Source organism: Alternaria infectoria (genome assembly GCF_024043175.1).
Source record: "Alternaria infectoria strain BMP 0036 chromosome Unknown scaffold_9, whole genome shotgun sequence".
Taxonomy (NCBI): Eukaryota; Fungi; Ascomycota; class Dothideomycetes; order Pleosporales; family Pleosporaceae; genus Alternaria; species Alternaria infectoria.
This window is the reverse complement of record NW_026250698.1, coordinates 1470110-1488814: the sequence shown is the minus strand read 5'-3', so window position 1 is coordinate 1488814 and position 18705 is coordinate 1470110. Positions and strand designations below refer to the sequence as shown.

The following is an 18705-nucleotide window of genomic DNA, read 5'->3' as shown; positions in this document are numbered from 1 at the left end:
AGGTGAATAGGCTCGTGGCTCTTCGTGTGTGATATTGGACATCGGCCGTTAGCGTCCCTCTCATTGAGATTCTCGCGATCCTCCACCCTCTGCCTCAGCACCTTCCACCACCCCCACGCCTCTCAACGATATGTCGGACAGCGAGTCGGACCAAAACACGGCTCAACTCGAGCCGGAGCTACGCGAGATGAAGCTGGAAGGCGCGACCTCGGGAGGAGCAGGTGAGGGCAAGAGCACCACTCAGGTGAAGGTGGAGGGAGATTCGCTCGACCGCGCGTCCACGCCTCTCGCCATACCTCCCAGGCTCAAGACGCGATCCAAGTCTCAGTCGCCCATGGCAAAACACGAGCTCAATACTCCATCACCCGGCAGCGCCCATGAAGAGATCGTGGGGGGAGATATTACGCTGAAGATGGAACCCGGCAAAGCTCCCAAGCTCTCGCGCTCCGCCTCCCAAAAAGTCGTCACTCGCCCACCTCCGTTATACAACGACCTCCCCGACTCGACCGATGCCGCCAAAGAAACCTTCGTCGTCCTCCCAGAATGCACCTACGCGAACAAGACCATCGGCACGACCGACCCTGCGCTCGAATGCGACTGCCAGGAAGAATACGACTCCACAACCAAGACCAACCATGCCTGTGGCGAAGACTCCGACTGCATCAACCGTGCGACAAAGATGGAGTGCTTGGGCGACTGCAGCTGTGGGCGGAAATGCCAGAACCAGCGCTTTCAACGGAAACAATACGCAGACGTCACGGTTATAAAGACGGAGAAAAAGGGCTTCGGTCTGCGCGCCAACAAGAATATGGCTCCCGGCGATTTCGTCTTTGAGTACATCGGCGAGGTCATCGACGAGCGCACCTTCCGCCGTCGCATGGGCCAATACGATGAGGAGGGAATCAAGCACTTCTACTTCATGTCTCTGACCAAGGGCGAGTTTGTAGATGCGACGAAGAAGGGTAACCTTGGTCGTTTTTGCAATCACTCGTGCAACCCGAACTGTTTCGTTGACAAATGGGTTGTTGGGGACAAACTGCGTATGGGCATATTCGTTGAGCGCAACGTCAAGGCAGGCGAAGAACTCGTCTTCAACTACAACGTCGACCGCTACGGCGCAGACCCGCAGCCCTGCTACTGTGGAGAGCCAAACTGCAGTGGTTTTATCGGCGGAAAGACACAATCCGACAACGCGACAAACCTGAATAATGATACGATTGCGGCGCTCGGAATCGATGATGGTGTTGGTTGGGGTACGGCAGTCGCCAAGAAGCCCCGCAAGAAGAAGGCCAGCGAGGATGACGAGGAATACATCAGCGACTTGCAGCCACGCGAGCTTGAAGAGGACGCAGTCAACAAGGTCCTGACAGCTCTGCGCAGCTGCGAAGAGAAATGGATTGCTGTCAAACTTCTCAGCCGCATGCAAACCGACAACGAGAGAATCGGCCATCGCATTGTCCAATTCCACGGTTACGAGTTCTTGAAGACAACCTTGAACAAATGGAAGGAAGACCACAACGTTGTTCTGCAAATACTGGATATTCTACACAGGCTGCCGCGCATTACCCGCAACAAGATCCAAGACTCTGGAATCGAAGACGCGGTGAGCAAGGTGAAGGACTGCGGAGAGGAACGAGTAGAAGAGGCTGCGAAGAAGCTATTGACTGCATGGAGTAAGCTGGAGATTGGCTACCGGATACCGCGCTTGAAGAGAGATCCAAACGCTGGCACGCCAGCTCGAACCGAGAATCATTTCGAACGACGCGAGAGAGGCCGTGAGCGATCTAGGTCTAGGTCAAAGTCGCCGTCTACGATTGCGCCCAAAGGCCCGTCTGCAGCAAACGTCCCGTCCGGTCCTCGCGGCGTGATAAATGCGCCTCGCGGTCCGGCTGGCTTCTTTGCTCCTGCGCGACCCGTCATGCGACCAAGACCGTTCAACGCCCTTCCCCAGGGTTGGTTCCAAGCAACAGCTGAGAATGGCTCGACGTATTTCTACAACTCCAATGGTATCACACAATGGCAACGGCCGACGCAGCCTGCAGATGCCCCGCCTCCTCCGCCGAACAAAGCTAGAAGTGATACCCAGCTATTGCAAGACATCATATCCAGTATTACCTCGAACGGCACACCTACCGGGCCCTCCGCGTCTACCACCCCACAGCCAGTAGCCAACGAGGATATGGAATCCAGTTCCGGTCGTGAAAAGTGGCGTACCCTGTCAAGAGAAAAACAGGAGAAGGTGTATGAAGCGACAGTGAGTACCACCAATATTCCGTGAAGCATATCTGACCTCCACAGCTTTCACCACATGTCATGACTGTGACAAGCCATTATCGCAAGAAGCTCGAAAAGACGGAAATCAAGAGACTCAGCAAAGAGGTTGCGCAGAAGCTTGTACGAGGCGACTACAAGTCCGGTCGCGTCAAGGACCCGACAGCCAAGATCAGTTCCAACCACGAGAACACCATCAAGAAATACGTCAAAGACTTCATGGACAAGGCCGTCAAGAAGAAGGAGGAGCGACAGAGACTCAAGGTCGCACAAGGTGGTTCAAAGTCCGACCTCACCAACGAGTCCCCCAGCACTCCACAAGCACCAAGCGGAGATTTCGACGACGTCTCTCCCACTGACTCCACATCCGACCTAAAGCGAAAGAGGGACGAAGAGACGCAGTCCGGCTCACCAAAGCGAACAAGGACAAGTTCTGAAAACCAGGAGTCCGCGCCGCCGCCTCCGCCACCACCCCCCGCAACCACTGATGTCGAAGAGACCCTCACGCCCATGGACGAAACCTCCACCCTATCCTTCCCCGACGCAACCGAGCGAAGTACCCTCGGAAACAAGCCATCCCTCCAACTAGACGGCTACGGCAGCCCCATGCAACTCGCGACACCTCCGACTAACGGTTCTGGTGATCAGCGGTCTCGACCCGTCAATGGAGGAGGCCAACAACAGCGTTCATAGTATACGATGAGCAAGGTCATACTTTATTCGAGTTTATGTATTACATGCTCTTTTCTCAGATTCTTATTCTTTGTAATTCTTCGGTTCTGAAGTTCAATACGTTCGTTCGACCACATGGCTCGGATGGGATAGTGCTAGCATCATATGGCGTTGGTGGGAAAAGATCAGTGGGAGCTGTGGGATGGGGTGGGGATTCATTGGAGAGTGGTGGGATGTGAAGGGGTGGAGATACGTATGTATTATGTTGGGAATTGGAATCAAGAGAGACATCTATGGTCGTTCTCTGTACTGTGCGTATATCCGTGATGCCGTACTTTCAGGCTCGTCAACCACATCCAGTTACAATAGCAGATCTCTTTCACCTTCACTTTTGCTCTCAACGCGGAATTTTCCTTCCTATTGTACCACACCCGACCATTGTACCAGCCATCTCAATAAACCGCACATATTTCTCTAGCACGGGTACCATATATAAAGGCTACAATCCGTCCTCCTACTCTTCTCTTCTATCCCACAAACCACCTTACCTACTACACATCCAATTCCCACACTTCCACAACAAACCAACAAACCACTTACCGAATACAACAACATGTCACCCACTCAATCATCACCCCACCTGGTGGCTTGCCACCCACAATCACTTCCCCGGGAGCTCACTGCCCCACCTCAAAACCAGCCAGGCGCCTACAACCCCCTCTCCCCCGATTTCTTCTGGGACACAGCCTACACCTTCCCCGCCCCCATGGCAACTACACCCCTCCCCGAGGTCATCAAAGCCACCCACAAACCCACAATGTCGGCGGCAACCCACCCCACCGCCAAAGCAGTCGACCCTCTCCGCGCCCTGCGTAGTCGGCAAACCAGCCCTGGCAGCTATCGCGCGCAGCCTGCTAAAGGCGCTGTATTCGGTAGTGCACGGGCACCGCCTCCCGCGAACCCTTGGGGTGGCGATGTCTTCGCCAGGATCAAGGCTGATGATGAGGTTGTGAGGGAGCGGGCGAAGGAGGAGAGTGAGAGGGAGGGGGGTTTGTTCCGTCCGAAGATGACGCAGACGTGGAGGGTTAGGGGTGGGAAGAAGGTGGTTGAGGTTTTTGAGGAGGAGAAGGGGGAGAGGAAGTGAGATGGGATGAGGTTTGGCGGGTAGGAGATGGTTCGCTTTGAGATGAGGAGTTGTTGGTTGAAGGGAGTTTGAAAGGATATATAGCTTCTCAATCAATCCCTCTCCAATGCTTCCTTTATTTTCCAACAACCTTATCCCCAACCGCGTGCGCCATCATCCCCGCATTAGCAACACTACTCTCCAGCGTCCCCGCCACCCTCATGAAATTCACAGCCAAAACCTCCAACCCCTTCTCCTCACACAGCTTCCACGCATTGAATCCCCATCGGTCCTTCAAGTCCTGCATCTCGCCCTGCTTCCCCTGCACCGCAGCCGTATACTGTTTCTGCATCTCGCGCAAGTCCTCGGGGCGGACTTCAATCTTGTCAGAGCCGTGGGCGAGGATGAATATATAGCGATGCGGGCGTGGCGAGATGTAATTGGGGAGCGGTGCGGGGCGCACGTAAGGCGAGCGTGTGGCGGCGGAGTGGTGCGAGAGTGTGCCGCTGGAGTCGGAAGAGAGATTTGTGATGAGCCAGTGGCGGACCTGGCCGAAGGATGTGTCATTGTTTGTCATGAGGTCGGGGTCTACCATCATAAGCACGAGGTTATCCAGGGTCTCGCTGGGCTGGGTCCAACGTCAGTTGGCGTAGTGAGCAAGATTATCGAGACTGCTTACTGCGGGATCAAGGAAGACTTTTGGTTCTTCTTTCGTATCGGCGTTGGCTAGTTCCTTGCCTGGCGTATCGAGTTTGGCGTTGGGCCATTCTAGTGTTAGGTTGTATGAGAGGTTGATGGTGTCTGGAAGGACGTCTGGAATGACTTTGTGCTCGAGGAGAGCTTGCTTTGTGGCCTGCGTGTTTGCCATACCGGAAGTTCCTACCAATCTACTTGGGTGTAAGAGATACTCAGAAGCGTTTGCATTATTGGCGCAACTTGTTCCGCTCAAGTATTATACCTACCAGCAGCCACATATGCCGGGGGAAAGCGCGCATTACGAGCGTTCACGCATCATGCATTATCACTTTCGGGAGTGATCCGCTCTCGTGACTACGCAGCCAAATAGTTGTAACCGGTCTTGGTGAGCTTTCTTGGGTTAGTTAATGCGGATGTGCATCTGAAAACATAGGCTGGATCGCCGTTGTGGTACGATTGTAGGGATGACGTTGTTATGACACGCACGAGATACGCGATGGACCGGGACGGAGTGCTAGCCCCGAATCAACAACATCGTCACTAAACCTTGGAAGCTCTGCACACTTGAGGAGTGATGAGGAAGCATACATCAAAGACGATCATGCTTAGGTAGTGTGAAACTTCGATACGAGCTCTTAGATCCGTGTTACATCGTGCTGTGCCGCAGCTCGTCTCTGCACTCCGCTACAACACCCATTCTGTGGCACGCGCCTTCACTCGCAGAAACCACATCTACATCGAATCAACGAGTATCTCCAGCCGCTTCTTGTGGTTGTCTTTGATCCCCAGCCAATTCCACCGGCGGTCCAGTAGCCGGAGCTTCGTATCTATAACTTGGTGGCAATTCTTTGGCCGGCTCGTGATACCCCGTCTCTTCCCTCACATCCTTCTTCTTCCTCTTCTGGGTCCTTATTCCAATGAGAATACCTACAGCAACCAGCGCGATGACACCGATAGCCGCGCCCACACCAATGCCAGCTTTTGCACCTGTCGATAAGGTACCGTTGTCATCATTCGATGCTGGCGCCGTAGACGAAGGGCCGGACGAAGTAGACGAGCCTGTCACAAGAGGACTGCTGGTAGAGATTGGAAGAGAGGAACTTGTGACAGCCCCCACAAACTCAGCCGCAATCTGATACTTCGCAAGACTTGGATCGCTGCAGCAAGCACTTGAATTCCCGCAGCACCACCAATCCGACGTAGCACTCCCATCACACGGCGTGACTTCGACATCATTTTTCCGTTGCTCTGCCTGCGGATATGCGTAAGCTATTCGCGTTCGTTCACATCAAAGCTGCGGATATCTCGTCTTACTGCACTCGAACACAGATCCTGGCAGCCTCCAGCTTCCCAGTTGGAGAGCGTACATGATTCGCGCCAGAAGACGCCGGGACCGGAAAGGCAAAGACCGTTCGGAAGGCACTCGTCCCACTCTGCGCAACATATGTGGCTGAGCGGATTCGACGTGTCGTTGGAGCAGGGTTGGTATCGCGTGTCGTCCTGCGAGCCGCCGTTGGGCCAGAAACAGGTTTGCGCGCTGGCCAGTGCGAGAAGGGAGAGGGAGAATGGTATGCGCGGGGACATGATGTTCTGTGCTCGGTGGTGTACGAGCTGGTAGGGCTGTTGAGCAAAAAGGGTCGACACACGCGCGACGAAGAGGGTGTCGATGTCTTGTTATGGTGGGGGCTTGTCACTGAAACATACTTCTAGAATCGGAACAATGTAAGCTTGATTGGCTAAAGCATCTTACTGGGCTCATGAGGCTTTCTGAGCTGACTGCATAGTGTTCAGTAATCTGGCTTGCTCACAAGTCACCTGGCGAATGCTGTACTCTGGTTTTGTACGCCCCGTAGACTAGTAAAGGCACTTGTGCGGCCAAGATCCAGACCCCACGCTATATTTTGTGGCGGAGTAGAACTCAGTAGCAACGAGGCTCTCAGCACTTGACCCTCACTAACCATGGTGCCAAGTAGGAGCCCCACAGCTAGGTTCTAGGTATCAAGTTGAGCCATTGTGATTAGGTGTGGTGATGGGGACGCGCCTGGAAGTGAGGAAGCATGGTTTAGGTGAAGACGAGCATTAGAAGACAAGAGATCACTGTGAAGTATAGCAACGGTATATGTGGTTCGAAACGAGGATTGATTATGCTTAAAGAGCAAGCGCCCAAAACGATATCCACCAACCTCAAACCCAGCATCACATCAGCAAGGGAACACGTGCCCGCAATCCACCGTTAGCAACAACCAAAAGAAAAAGAGCAGACTTACACATCGTTGCGTCCCAAGCATCTAGTTCATCTCCCACCCCCTCACACAAACTCAAGTGCAAGAGAAGCAGTCGACTATCCAGGCAGCACCACGAGGAGGCGCAAGGGTCCGACTTCTACCGCCCGTCCCCCTCTTGCGATCGCCTGGCACGCCCACCAGCGACCCATATTTCTCCTTAATGGCAAACACTCTTTGCATCCTGCCCGACGCCTCGTCAACAAAGAAGTTGACCGTCATCGGGTCCGCAATAGCAGTCTGCCCCCTCGCTACATCGCAGGTAGTCAACGCCGCCGCAAAAAAGAAGCGACGCGTATACCGCGGGACACCTCGCTTCATCATCCCCAACCGAAGTGGAAGACAAACAGCAAGACCGGAACACTTTTCGCTTCATCCCGGGCCGGTTCAAAAGATGAGCCGGCGCGGTCCACGCTAGCAGTCCCCCGCTAGGCGCTACAGCTGAAGCCACAAAAAGAGTGGCCAGCGAGCTAAAGGTGAAGACCTTGGACCGTCGGCTGTATTAGCCGACTTTGCAAGGCCGGAGACATTTTCTCGCTTCCTCCCTGACCCGAACAACAAGTTGCCTACAGTTCGTCGCCGACAGCTCACCGCTAACAAACAAGTCGTCCGCAGCAAACGTCAACAACAGGTCGTGACAAGCATTCGTCGTCTGGGTCAAGTCGCGATAGCAGTCTGCCACGCATACCCCGTAGTCAAAACTCCGCCGCACACGAGAGCAACAGGTAAATTCCACGGGGGTTGCCTCGCTCCATCCCGTACAGTGATGAGGACAGAGCTCGGCGAATGGTAAAGCCCAGTCACCCCATAAAGGAGCAAGCGGCTGCAATTTACCAAAGAAGAGACCGTTGTAAAACCAGATATCCAAGCACCGCTGATCCGTAAAGGGGCAGTGAAAAGACAGAAGCCGGCGTAGCAACAGTCCAGGACGATGTTTTTCGATGTTTTTTTGTCGATGTTTTTCGTTTTTTGTGATGGTACGCCAAACCAACGTGTTTTGCAGGCACGCGGGCAGGATACCAAACACGGGGTGTTCGATATGCCATCAGATGGCAACACGAACAAAAGGGTACTAGCCATCAACGCCGAGAGGGGTTTTCGGGACCCATCAGCTCCGGTCATTCCCCCACACTGTAGTGCCCGTAAGGGCGATTCCAATAAAATTCTCGATAAAGTTTGACACAATAAGTTCAACACGATAGGTTTTTCCACGAATGTCCATGCGACCCTGTCGAATCGGTTGTCAACGGTCAGCCCACGGACTCTCTGAGAGAGAATCCATGGGCCATCCGTCAATCTGTTGTCAACAGTCCACGCATGGACGGGAACACCCAACGAACAGGCCGTCGCACACATGCGGCGACAGCCCATTCGCGAGGACAGAGACTGTCCTCCGAAGGGAGGCGGGTGCTTGTATGCAAGTTGAGCCAGGGACCATTACGGTCTGTCAGAGAACCCCAACCATCTGCTCCAGACAAGAGCAGAGGCCGGGAGAACTCAATATCTGTTGGCATCTTCCGCACTCGGCAACCTCTAAAAAGAGTGCCACTGGCGACGGGGTTACGCGAACGTTCCCTGCAGTACAAGTCCGCGTGTCGGTATCTCGACGGCAACGTATTCGGTCGGAAGGCGGATGGACGTAAACAAGCAGGCTGTATCCAGACGGCGCAAGTAAACTCGAACTCAGCGGACGGATCCGAAGGAAGCAGGCGTACCCGAAAGTAAGATGTAACATCGGGGCTCAAAGGCGGGGACTCGGAAGGCAGCAGAAGAAGACGGGTCAACCAGAAGGATGGAAGGAAGTGCTTCCACCTTCTCCCCCGTCCCCTGCCCACCGCCTCCCTGACCAACCCATTTGCACAATGGCCAAGACATCGGGGGACATGCGGTAGAGGGTGCCTGTGAGCAATATTGCCATGGACCATGAGGTCTATCGGAGACTTCCGAGGAAGCCTCCATATCGCAGGCATCTTCCACGCTCGCCTCCCTGAACAGGGTGACACTGGTGGCGGGGATACGGCGAACCGTTTCCCTTGCTGACAGGTTCTCATCGCGAAGCATTTTTTGGCGGGCAGGTGAAGGAAGCAGCAAGAAGAGGGTTGAGTGAGACCGTGTTTCCACATTCTCCCCACCTTGTCCCTGCCGCCTGCTCCACCCACCCTGTGAGGAAAGGATACTCTACCTGAAACCAGTAAGGCGAGCGTATCGGTAGGGGAGCCAAACTCGAGCCAACAGGAACGGAAGGAGGACAAGGAGCAAACCAGTCTCAAACCCGGGAACACAAAATGAGGTAGACCAAAAGTACTCCGAAGAGTTTGACACAAAAGCGCGAAGCAGGCCATGGCTGTCCGTGAAGGGAGAGCTTAGGTGCGATCGCAGTAGTACACCCTCCCGTCATGCTTGTCTGGGACGTGGGCAGATGCGAGGACGCAGAAGAAGAGGGAGCCAAAAGAAGGAAGAGAGGGAGTGTTTCCACCTCCTCCCCACCTCCTCCCCGCCGCCTCACCTCCACTTCCTCCACCCACCCATGTCCCAGACCAGCTTACGGTTGAGGGCGGCCATGACATGATTCTCATGTTTAGGCCTGAAGAGAGGAGTGAACTGTAGCCAAAAGAATGCCATGGACCGTAAGGTCTGTCGGAGACTTCCAAGGAAGTATCGATATCGCAGGCTTCTTCCACACTCGTACATCTGAAAAGACGACACTGGCGGCGGGGAATACTCCCTTTGACTAACAGACTCCTCTGTCCGTGTGACACCAAAGGTGATAATAATCGCGGTCGACTGCAGTCGCCGTAAACATGCCGGAGCAGAAGCTGCGCGCCTCAGCTCATGAGGAGCTTACCAACCGGTATCTCGACAATCTCTGTAAGGTTACTCATGCCCTGCCAGCAACAAGGAGGACCTGTCATCGGTTGTCCTCGTCGACAACGCGCACAAGAAACAGTAAGAGAAGCCTTGACTTCCTACATATGCTTGGACCGCCGTGAGGAGGACGCATGCGCTCGCGTCAATGAACCATGGACGGTTGACGTCTGTTGTAGCGCGAACGCTGCTATCTGTTGGTATCTTCCACGCGCGACAACCTGAGAAGGCGACACCGGTGGCGGGGAGTACTCCCTGGCGTGAGGTTGTGCGTCCCCCTCATGGCTGTCTGTCCGCTACACCAATGGTGTTTGCAAGACTCGTAGGACTCGGAGGAGGGAGTGGAGAAGGAGGAACTCATCGCGCGGCATCGATCGTGGTGTCGGCTGGCAACTGCGGTCGATGGTGCGGCGATGTGGTCGGGATGGCATGAGATGGCGTAATAAGAAGGTGGAAGCAAGCGCCGCTCGACGAAAAAAAAGTGATGCATGGAGGAAAAGAAGTGTGAGAATTCCTCAGACGGTGAAGTGAGGGTAACAAGGCCAGGAAACTGTTGCTGGAAGGAAGGTGTGTCACGTATCGAGGTGTGTATGTGTGCCTGTGGTGGTTGCCTGGCACGACGCTAGACACCAGTAAATAGCACCACGTATCAATCATAAAAGGAGAAAATGGGGAATACCAAGCTACTCTGTGAAGAGAATGTGCGGAAAGCCAACCATGGTACCGATGCCACATCCGGCGTAGGACGACCCGTTTCAGGGCCAGACGAACAGTGTTGCTAGAACTGAGCTGTGAGCATGGCCAGTCTCCGTAGTACTTCTCGTATCACCGTGAAGCTCGGAGGCCATGTAGTCGCAAAGCCAGGCGTGTTCGTCCATGGAAGCCGTTGGCCGGATGGTGGTGGGGTACATTCATGACTGTCTTGGCCTATAGTCTCGTTTCGAATTTACCTAGGTGGAGGGACGGTTGAACCGGACAAGCTCATTCGACGAATTCCAGGAAATCCGGTGTAGCACAAGTCCGGTCGGTGGTCCGCTCGTCGAAAACTAATCGCTATCTCCTAGAAGCTCAGCGAGCTCCGCTTCTTCTTCCGCTGTCATCATGCCCTCTTTGCGCTCGGGTTCCTTGTCCTCTTCCTTACCGAGACGCTCGTCTTCGGCCTCTTGGATGGCCTTTGCAAGCTCTTGAGGCTTGAGGCTCCACTGTCTGACTGTAGCGTCAATGCTCACGCTGATCACGCGTTGTCCTAGCAGAAGAAGGCCAGTGACCTCTTCAAAGTGCCCACTGAAAGTATGATGCAGCTTGCCGCTGCTCTTGTCCCATACGCGAAGCTCTTCGTCTCTGCATACGGAGACGAGCCAACCGCCATCCTCGTCGATGGCAACATCACGGACGAAATCAGGGTGCTCGAATGTCGAGTCCTCTGCCCACTCACGGCCTCTGGAGAGACACTTGGCCGTCTTGTCTGCTGAAGCTGTCCATAGATCGCCGTCTGAATCAAAGTGTAAGGCGTCGATACTTGTCTCGTGGGCGATGATGGGCGACGGTTCGACCTCAGAGGCTGACGTCAACCCGATGGACCACCGTCTGATCTCTCGGTCGCTTCCAGCGCTGAAGACTGTAGCAGTCTCTTTGCTGGGCTCGTAGTCGGCGGGGTCTAGTGCAAGAGCAAGAATCCCTCGTGTGTGTCCCTTCAGTGTATGTAGCTTCGAGCCCGTGGCGACGTCCCAAACGATGATGCTGGCATCCTGTGAAGCCGACACCATGACCTCTTTGCCGTGTAGCGTGAATGCGATGACGGCCTTGACGAAGTCGCTGTGGCCTTGGAAGCGCTTGGCGGGCTTGCGCGTGGAGAGGGTCCATGACCAGATAGACTTGTCCCAGCACCCCGCAAACAGCGTGTCGGATTTTGAGGAAACGGCAACGGACGTCAGAGGGGCTACGGGCCCTGTGAAGGTGGCAGCGACCTTATTAGTCTACAAGAGGAGCTGTCAGCGATGACCTCATAGCTGAAGTGAAGCCACGAGGCGGCTGAGAAACGGAGGTCTGACCGACTTCAATGTTGATGCGCTTCACGTTGCCGGCTGCTTCGGCAACGTAGATGTGATTCTCATGGTGCGGGTCCGCGGTGAGTGCGAGGATCTTGGAGGGGAGCTTGAGGGGGTTGCCCTTGGTGTTCTTGGACTTGGCAGCCTTGCGAGCTGTCTCCTCGAGAGAGGAGCTACATGCTATCAGCTAAAGTAAAGGAAGATGGGTGAAGATGGATGGAAGCCCATACGTCGTCTGGAAGTAGTGACCTGGATCGTTGGAGCGCGACATGATATAGGGTGGGAGGAGCGGTGACGGCCGGCAGGATTGTGTGACGGGCAGTGGGTCACGTTGGGCTTGTGACCAGCGACCCCGCTATTATGACTCCGTCCGTGGGCCGAAAGAAGCCTCCAGTAGCGGCCACATCACCGAGCTACCTCATGCAAGGGCGAAACTAAGCAGGTGGCAGTACACGTCGGTATCAAGGCGAAACTCGACACAGTTACAACGCATTGCAGATTCCTACGACTCTGACCATGCCCAAGGCAGCACCTGAGCAGCATCTCCGTCTCTAACACGTGATCGCACGAGCTCATTGTTGAGATGGAACCGAAACCACCGTACCGAAATCGAGCGAAGGAAGCTACTCGAAACTTGGACATTCAATAGACTCCTAGGTCGTTTATTCTGGGCGGATGGTTAGTTCATGCCCCTGAATGGATGACGTAGCCTTCTCAGCTTCTAGCAGACCAGTCTCATCACCAAGAAGCGCACAAGGACATTGATAACATAATAGATTTCATTTCGTCTCGTAGCGAGCAAGGATATAGTATTAGATGCTCTCGTATGTACTGAAGACAATACCCAAAAACGCCGTAGATCATAAACAAAGGAAATCGTGTGTAGTCATGTATGTGTCGTGTGTCGAGCAGCGAAGCTCTTTCTGTAAAAGCATGTGTAATGCAATCGTAAAGGTCGTTAAATGCGTTGTTCGTAAGAGTGAGGCGGTTATCCAAAACACGCCCATCATAACACTCAATGGGGGGGATATCTCAAAAAGACATTCCAAGGCACGTCTCATTACTTTTGTGGATCATAGTCCAGCAAAATGCGCCGAAAGACCAAATCATCTGCGATGCAATCATAAAATCGTGAGCGTGAGTATGGGTGTGCGTGCACATATAGTACAAGGTCGTGGTGTCGTGGTCGTTAAAAGTTTGGGTGGCCTGCAGAGGCACTGGCAGCAAAGTCGCGTATCGCCCATCGCCAGCCGCCTCGGTGTTCGCCGTTGTCGCGAAGGCCGCCGACCCAGCCTTCGACGCGTCGTCGCCAGATGGCTTCTTCGTCCTTCTGTCGCCGGATAAAGCCAGGGCCGACATCGAACTCCTCGCCCACAAAGGTTGGATCATCGGGGTTCGGTGTGCCGGTACCGCCCATGCCATTGCCACCGGCGACACTCTCATTGTCTTTGAGGTCGTCGAGGCCAGCGAATGGGTCTTCGTCTTCGTCCACTTCTGAAGGCGATCCGATGTCGTTTGATGGTCGAGGCGCCTTGAGCCAGGTCATCTTGACAGGATCGAACACCATGCGGCCTTCGTACTGGACTTGGCGTGGTACAGAGATTTGGGAGATCAAAGCAGGGCGTGGTGGAGACGGTACTGGGGCGGGCGCTGGGGGCTGGGCCAGCTTGGCCGCTCGCGACGAGAAGCTCCTCTTTTCTTGGCCGGCATGAATGGACGAAAGGGCAATGTGCGAGATCGATTGTGAACGATCATGGCTGCGGCTCATCTGGTTTCCGGGCGGGGCAAAGGTAGGCGTGCTCGCCGTGGTCAGGGCGAGGGTCGTAGTGGAAGTATTAGGGTGTGAGAACGAAACAAGGGCTTCCTCGTTTCCTTCCCAACGTTGCAAAGTTGGGTTATAAATCATACCTTTCTCGTCTACAAAGTGGTCAGTAGGAGCTGGGAAGTAATGGTGGGGTGTTGTACTTTGTGTGTAGGGCTGCGTCATCTGCCTGATCAACTGCGGCTTCTGTCCTGAGCCTTTCTTCCTGTGAGCAGATGGACTGGTATGAGGGCTACGAGCGGCCACTTGGGCAGCCCAGCTAACGGGCCTGGAGGAAATGGGACCTTCTGCTCGAGACCTCGTACCTGCCAAGCGCTGCTCACGTGCGTTCCTGCTTGCTGCGGTGTCGCGAGCAAAACGAGGAGTGTGGTCCATCTTGGGAGGACTACGCGGAGTCTGGGGCAGAGGCGTTGCCATGCGATCAGGCATCGGCAGACGTGAGTTGCTCGGCTGGTGGCGCAGCGACTTGTTGCTGGCGACATTGCGCGGCACCTTTTCGAATTGCTTCTCTTTGGAAGCTGAAGTAGGCAAGTCATCGAACAGGTCGAGCTCATGGCCGTCGCCAAAGTTTCGCTTGCGCTGAGGCTGTGTCAGCTTCTTTGGGGGTGGATGACGTGCAAGGGCAGAGGGAGCCTGATCACGTCTCACCCCAGCACGACTAGGCGTCTCGTTGTGGCCACCGCCAGACAGGCGCGAGTAGGAGCGCATCGACGGAGACTGCGGTCGGCGAGGGTCAGAGTCGCGGCGAAGGTGGGCTTGCGAAGTGCTCTTGGACATGACGTGGTGCGATTGGGAAGAGGCCCCGCCAGCAGGGAGGAATGGCATGCGTGGTGGCTGACTGGTGTTGTTGTTGCGGAGCACAGGAGCAGAGCGCTTCGCGCGGAGCAGCTGTGCGCTGGTAGTAGTAGGCATGGTCCGAGTCGAGTTGGAAGTGGACGCGCCGCTCTCGTATACAGGGGTAAGCCTAGTCCGACTCGCGATGGAGGGCAGGGGCCTGGGTATCCGCGAGGTAGTGGGTCTGTCGGTGAAGGTGATGGTAGTAGCGGGACGAGCAGCGTGTGGGGCGGTGGTCTTGGTCGCGGGCTTCTTGACGACAATGTTCTTGTTGAGCGTCAGCTTCTGGCGGTCCAGGATCTCGCCATTGCCAAAATCGAAGCCATCCTCGAAGTCCTCCTCTTGGACCACGGGCTTGGCTTTGGGCGATGGTGCCAGTGCCTTGGGGCTCATAGGCGTGGGGCTGCTGAAGGGGGAAGGAGATAGTGGCGCAGCGATGGGCGATTGGGGCGGCGATTGGAACGGCCTCTGGGCAGGGATCGACGTGGTTTGTGTGGGTTGCGTCGGCGTGAGGGACTGCTCGCGCAATGGCAGCGGTGGAAGGAGCGATGGCTCTGGGGCTGGTGGTGCTGGAGGCTGCTCGGCCTTCTTGAGCTTGTCCAGACGCGCGCTGAAGTCCATGGGCTCGGTGGGAAGCACGAGGCCGCCCAGGTCGTCGTCTTCGCTCTCCATGGTCATGATGCTGCCCAGGCTGGGGCTCATGGCGGACACGGATGAGCTGCGTGCCCCGCGGGTGCCCTGTCGCGTGCCTGCGAAGCGGATGCCGAGCGAGCCCTCGCCCCAGTCGAAGTCATCGTCCTCTTCCGCCGGCGTGCGTGGCTTGGGCGCCTTCAGCTTCAGTCCTTCCTTCGCGTTGGTGGGCAGCTCGAGGTCGTTGCCCCAGTCGTCGTCGACCTCGATCTTCTTGGTCGACTTCTTCTTGCCCAGCCTCTTGATTGACCCGCCGAGGAGCGCCGACGATGGCACGCTCGTGGGGATGGGGATGCCGGCCTGCTTCGCGGCGGTCTTGATGGCGGAGGTGTTGGTTGCTTGGTCGCCTGGCGTAATCAGGATCTGCCAGTCGTCATTGGATTCGGTCTCGGAGCGGACGCTCATGCGCGAAGAGAGTGAATGAACGGTCGAGTTCTTGAACAGGAGGCCGTCGGAGCGGTCGTCGAAGTCGCCGTCGTCCCATGTCTCCATCTGGGTCGACTGCGAGGTGATGGAGGCGATGCGCGCCGCGAAGGAGCGGTTGTTGGCCGCCATGCTCGGTGGAGCTGTCGCGCGGGTATCGCAGGTGCGGTGTAAGGTGGGTGTGCAGGATCTTCGCGCGAGGTACTGAGGTGGTTGGGCTGTGGGCCTTGGAGGGTCGTCTGGCACCGCTTGCAGGTTCCTGCAGGGCTACGCGAAGCACAAAGGCGGTAAGTAGACAAAGGCCGGTCTGCAGGCTGGCCCGCACGCTAGGCCACGCGTGTCGGTACGAATAACACACTCGGCACCCCTGCAGCAAGGGCGACGATGACGGCGATGAGTCTGGAAGTACAGCTGTCGTGGGAGCCTACATATGCAGGAACAATGCAACCAGAGACTGCCTATGTATATACCACGCCACACAACACGCCCTGTATAGCACCCATGTTTGTTTCTGCCCCCCATCAGCGCGACTGGTGCGGATCGCGCTCGATTCGCGTCCCGGGCGGATGCCTGGACATCAACAAACACTAACCTTCACCCCAGCGGGTGCTGCCTGCGACGGCACCACCCACCTGGGCACCACCACCACGCAAGTGACATTAACATCTACATACAAATATAACCTCCCGTGCCTGCCGTCTCAGGTAGACGTGGTTCAGGTTACGGTTTCAATAGATTCCCTACCACGTGAAACGCCCGGTACCTGTTCCTGGCCGCTCTCACTATCGCGACTAGCCTCCCTGGCCACACCATCACAAACCTTCCCACCTGGGCTCCCTCCCGCAGTCCCGCCTAGCTTGTGCACACCATCGCGCGATGTCGAGCCGCTATATTTTGCCAGTCGAGCCTGCGGATGGCCGCGGCGAGACCGTCGTCATCGAAGTGCTGCAGCAGGGCAGTCACCCTCTGGATGTCAGATTGGTGGGCTGCGAGGGCGAAACCCCATATGTGGCTTCGAGTAAGACAGCATCCACAGCACGTCTGTGTTTCGCCATCTGACGCGCCCCAGTCACGCACCGCAATCTCGCCAGTCTCAAGCACAAATTCAAGGGCAGCGACGACGAGTGGGCCGCCGTCGTGTCTCATTTTCTGCTCCAGCAACAGCCCGAAATCGGCCAGACCGACATCTTGGACGGTGTTCGCATGGTCTACACGCTGAAAAACAAGAACCTAGAACTTTCTTTTCGCCAGGACGTTGGGAACATCAAGGTGGGCAGCATTGTGCGCTCCAAGATAAATTTGTCTGATGTGTGTAGGTCACGTTGGGTGAGATTGTCCTTCCAGAAGACGATGAGTTTGAGTTCAACCCGTTTGAGTGGGCGCAGGCATCAGCCATGGCGCACGCCAAAACGTTGCAGCAGGTGGTCAACTTGAAAGATCAAGTCAAGAGCGAGCAGCACACCCTCGCCAAACTCAATGCGCAACTGGATGACTTCATCAAAACTAAAAATGACACCGAGACGGCCATGCTCCAGCAGTTCATGCAATTGCTAAACGAGAAGAAGCGGAAGATCCGGGACCAGAGTCGTCTGCTGGCTGGCGCAAAAGTCGACAAGCCCACAGGTTAGTAAGACGTCGTTGTGACGTAGTCTTATATTGACAATATCTAGCGGCGGCCGTACAGTCGACCCGAGCAGACACCAAGACTCGCAAACCAGGCGCATCGCGAACGTCGAAGCGTAAAGCTCCAGCACAAGCAGCAGAGCCAGAGGCAACTCCAGATGCAGACAGCGACCAGATGGAGATCGATCAGGCCAAGGTCGAAGAGCAGGACGACGACGAAATGCCCGAACCCATGACCCCAGAGCAGTCCGACAACGAAACAGACGAGGAGGATGAACCTGCACCACAACCCAGAGGCAGGTCATCCGAGACACTGAGAGCAAGTTCTGTTGCACAGAGTTCCAAAAGTGAAGCCACGGCAAGCAAGGGTGCACCACCACCTCGAACACTTCCCTTCCAGAAGAGAGCAACGCGAAGTGACAATGTACCGAAACAGCCCCCTTCAGCTGCAGCAACAGCAGCGGACGACGACGAGGATGACGAGACGGACGACGAAGAGCTGTAGGACAGAGGCTGACTGTGTTTCACTGCATTAGTTTGGGTGAAACCATCTCTACCAAACTCCTCGAAAGCCGCAGCGTGGTTCCCGTGTTCCTTTTGGCGAGACTTCGGGAGACGACCTGCATGGAGAAACTCTAATTAATGCCATGAAGTACATTTGGTTCGGGAATCAGACTTTGGAATTATCGCCGACACGTGCTTCCTTCTGCCGGTGGTGCAGGTGATGGTGTGAAACGGGATCTGCAACCTCCTTAGTCCAAACATCAATAGTACTAATCTTGACAAAATGCGCGACGTGAAATCTGTCATGACCGTGAGAAGTAAGACATGGCTGGACCCTTTGTAGGTTGTCCCGACAGCAGCCCGGTGGTCATATATGTGATGCGATGCACACATGGATGCGTGGAGTCGGATGGCGTTGATGTCATCCTTGCCGATCATTCGGGACCACTGAATAACAGGGACGTCCCGAGCAGCCGCGTGGAAACAAAACTACGCTTCAAGTGAATAAGACTCGAGTTCCCGCGTGATGAATGCGATGGAAGAATGCTGCCCAAGCTAGATTGTAGTCAAGGCGATGTGGGTATTCCAGTGATGTGGTGCCTTCGGAGCAAAGAGCAGCCAATGGACGATGCAGGCCTCTCCGGCGGCAGCCAGGGCTGAAGCGCGCGGGAGAAGCCTCCCGCCAAGCCATGTCCACCTCGACATGTCGCCCTTGACCGCAGCGCTGTCGCAAACACGAGATTGCCGTTTTTCTGGCCTCACGCACCGAGTCGCTGCGCTATCATAGACACGGCGCGCGAGCGATGTCCCATTCCCGCCCGAGCGACCAGAGGTAGCAGCGCCAGCAGTCTG

General features: G+C 55.6%; 6 protein-coding genes across 6 annotated transcripts; 3 read left to right on the top strand and 3 right to left on the bottom strand.

Annotated features, from left to right (window-relative positions):
• Positions 1-130: 130 nt before the first annotated feature.
• On the top strand, positions 131-2964 carry J4E92_006437 (uncharacterized protein; the record flags this gene model as incomplete). The annotated part of the gene is made up of 2 exons (XM_051497805.1): positions 131-2254; positions 2299-2964. The coding sequence occupies 2 exons, from the start codon at positions 131-133 to the stop codon at positions 2962-2964; spliced, it is 2790 nt and encodes a 929-aa protein (XP_051352452.1).
• Positions 2965-3556: 592 nt separating this feature from the next.
• Positions 3557-4087, top strand: J4E92_006436 (uncharacterized protein; the record flags this gene model as incomplete). The annotated part of the gene is made up of 1 exon (XM_051497804.1): positions 3557-4087. The coding sequence occupies one exon, from the start codon at positions 3557-3559 to the stop codon at positions 4085-4087; it is 531 nt and encodes a 176-aa protein (XP_051352451.1).
• Positions 4088-4202: 115 nt separating this feature from the next.
• On the bottom strand, positions 4203-4934 carry J4E92_006435 (uncharacterized protein; the record flags this gene model as incomplete). The annotated part of the gene is made up of 2 exons (XM_051497803.1): positions 4203-4694; positions 4746-4934. 2 exons carry the CDS (start codon positions 4932-4934, stop codon positions 4203-4205), a joined length of 681 nt encoding a protein of 226 aa, XP_051352450.1.
• A 6021-nt stretch (positions 4935-10955) lies between these two features.
• Positions 10956-12228, bottom strand: J4E92_006434 (uncharacterized protein; the record flags this gene model as incomplete). Its single annotated transcript, XM_051497802.1, has 3 exons — positions 10956-11885; positions 11965-12130; positions 12188-12228. The coding sequence occupies 3 exons, from the start codon at positions 12226-12228 to the stop codon at positions 10956-10958; spliced, it is 1137 nt and encodes a 378-aa protein (XP_051352449.1).
• Positions 12229-13146: 918 nt separating this feature from the next.
• Positions 13147-15858, bottom strand: J4E92_006433 (uncharacterized protein; the record flags this gene model as incomplete). The annotated part of the gene is made up of 2 exons (XM_051497801.1): positions 13147-13874; positions 13923-15858. 2 exons carry the CDS (start codon positions 15856-15858, stop codon positions 13147-13149), a joined length of 2664 nt encoding a protein of 887 aa, XP_051352448.1.
• A 744-nt stretch (positions 15859-16602) lies between these two features.
• J4E92_006432 (uncharacterized protein) lies at positions 16603-17854 on the top strand (the record flags this gene model as incomplete). The annotated part of the gene is made up of 4 exons (XM_051497800.1): positions 16603-16744; positions 16796-16995; positions 17043-17349; positions 17397-17854. The coding sequence occupies 4 exons, from the start codon at positions 16603-16605 to the stop codon at positions 17852-17854; spliced, it is 1107 nt and encodes a 368-aa protein (XP_051352447.1).
• Between the last annotated feature and the right edge of the window lie 851 nt (positions 17855-18705).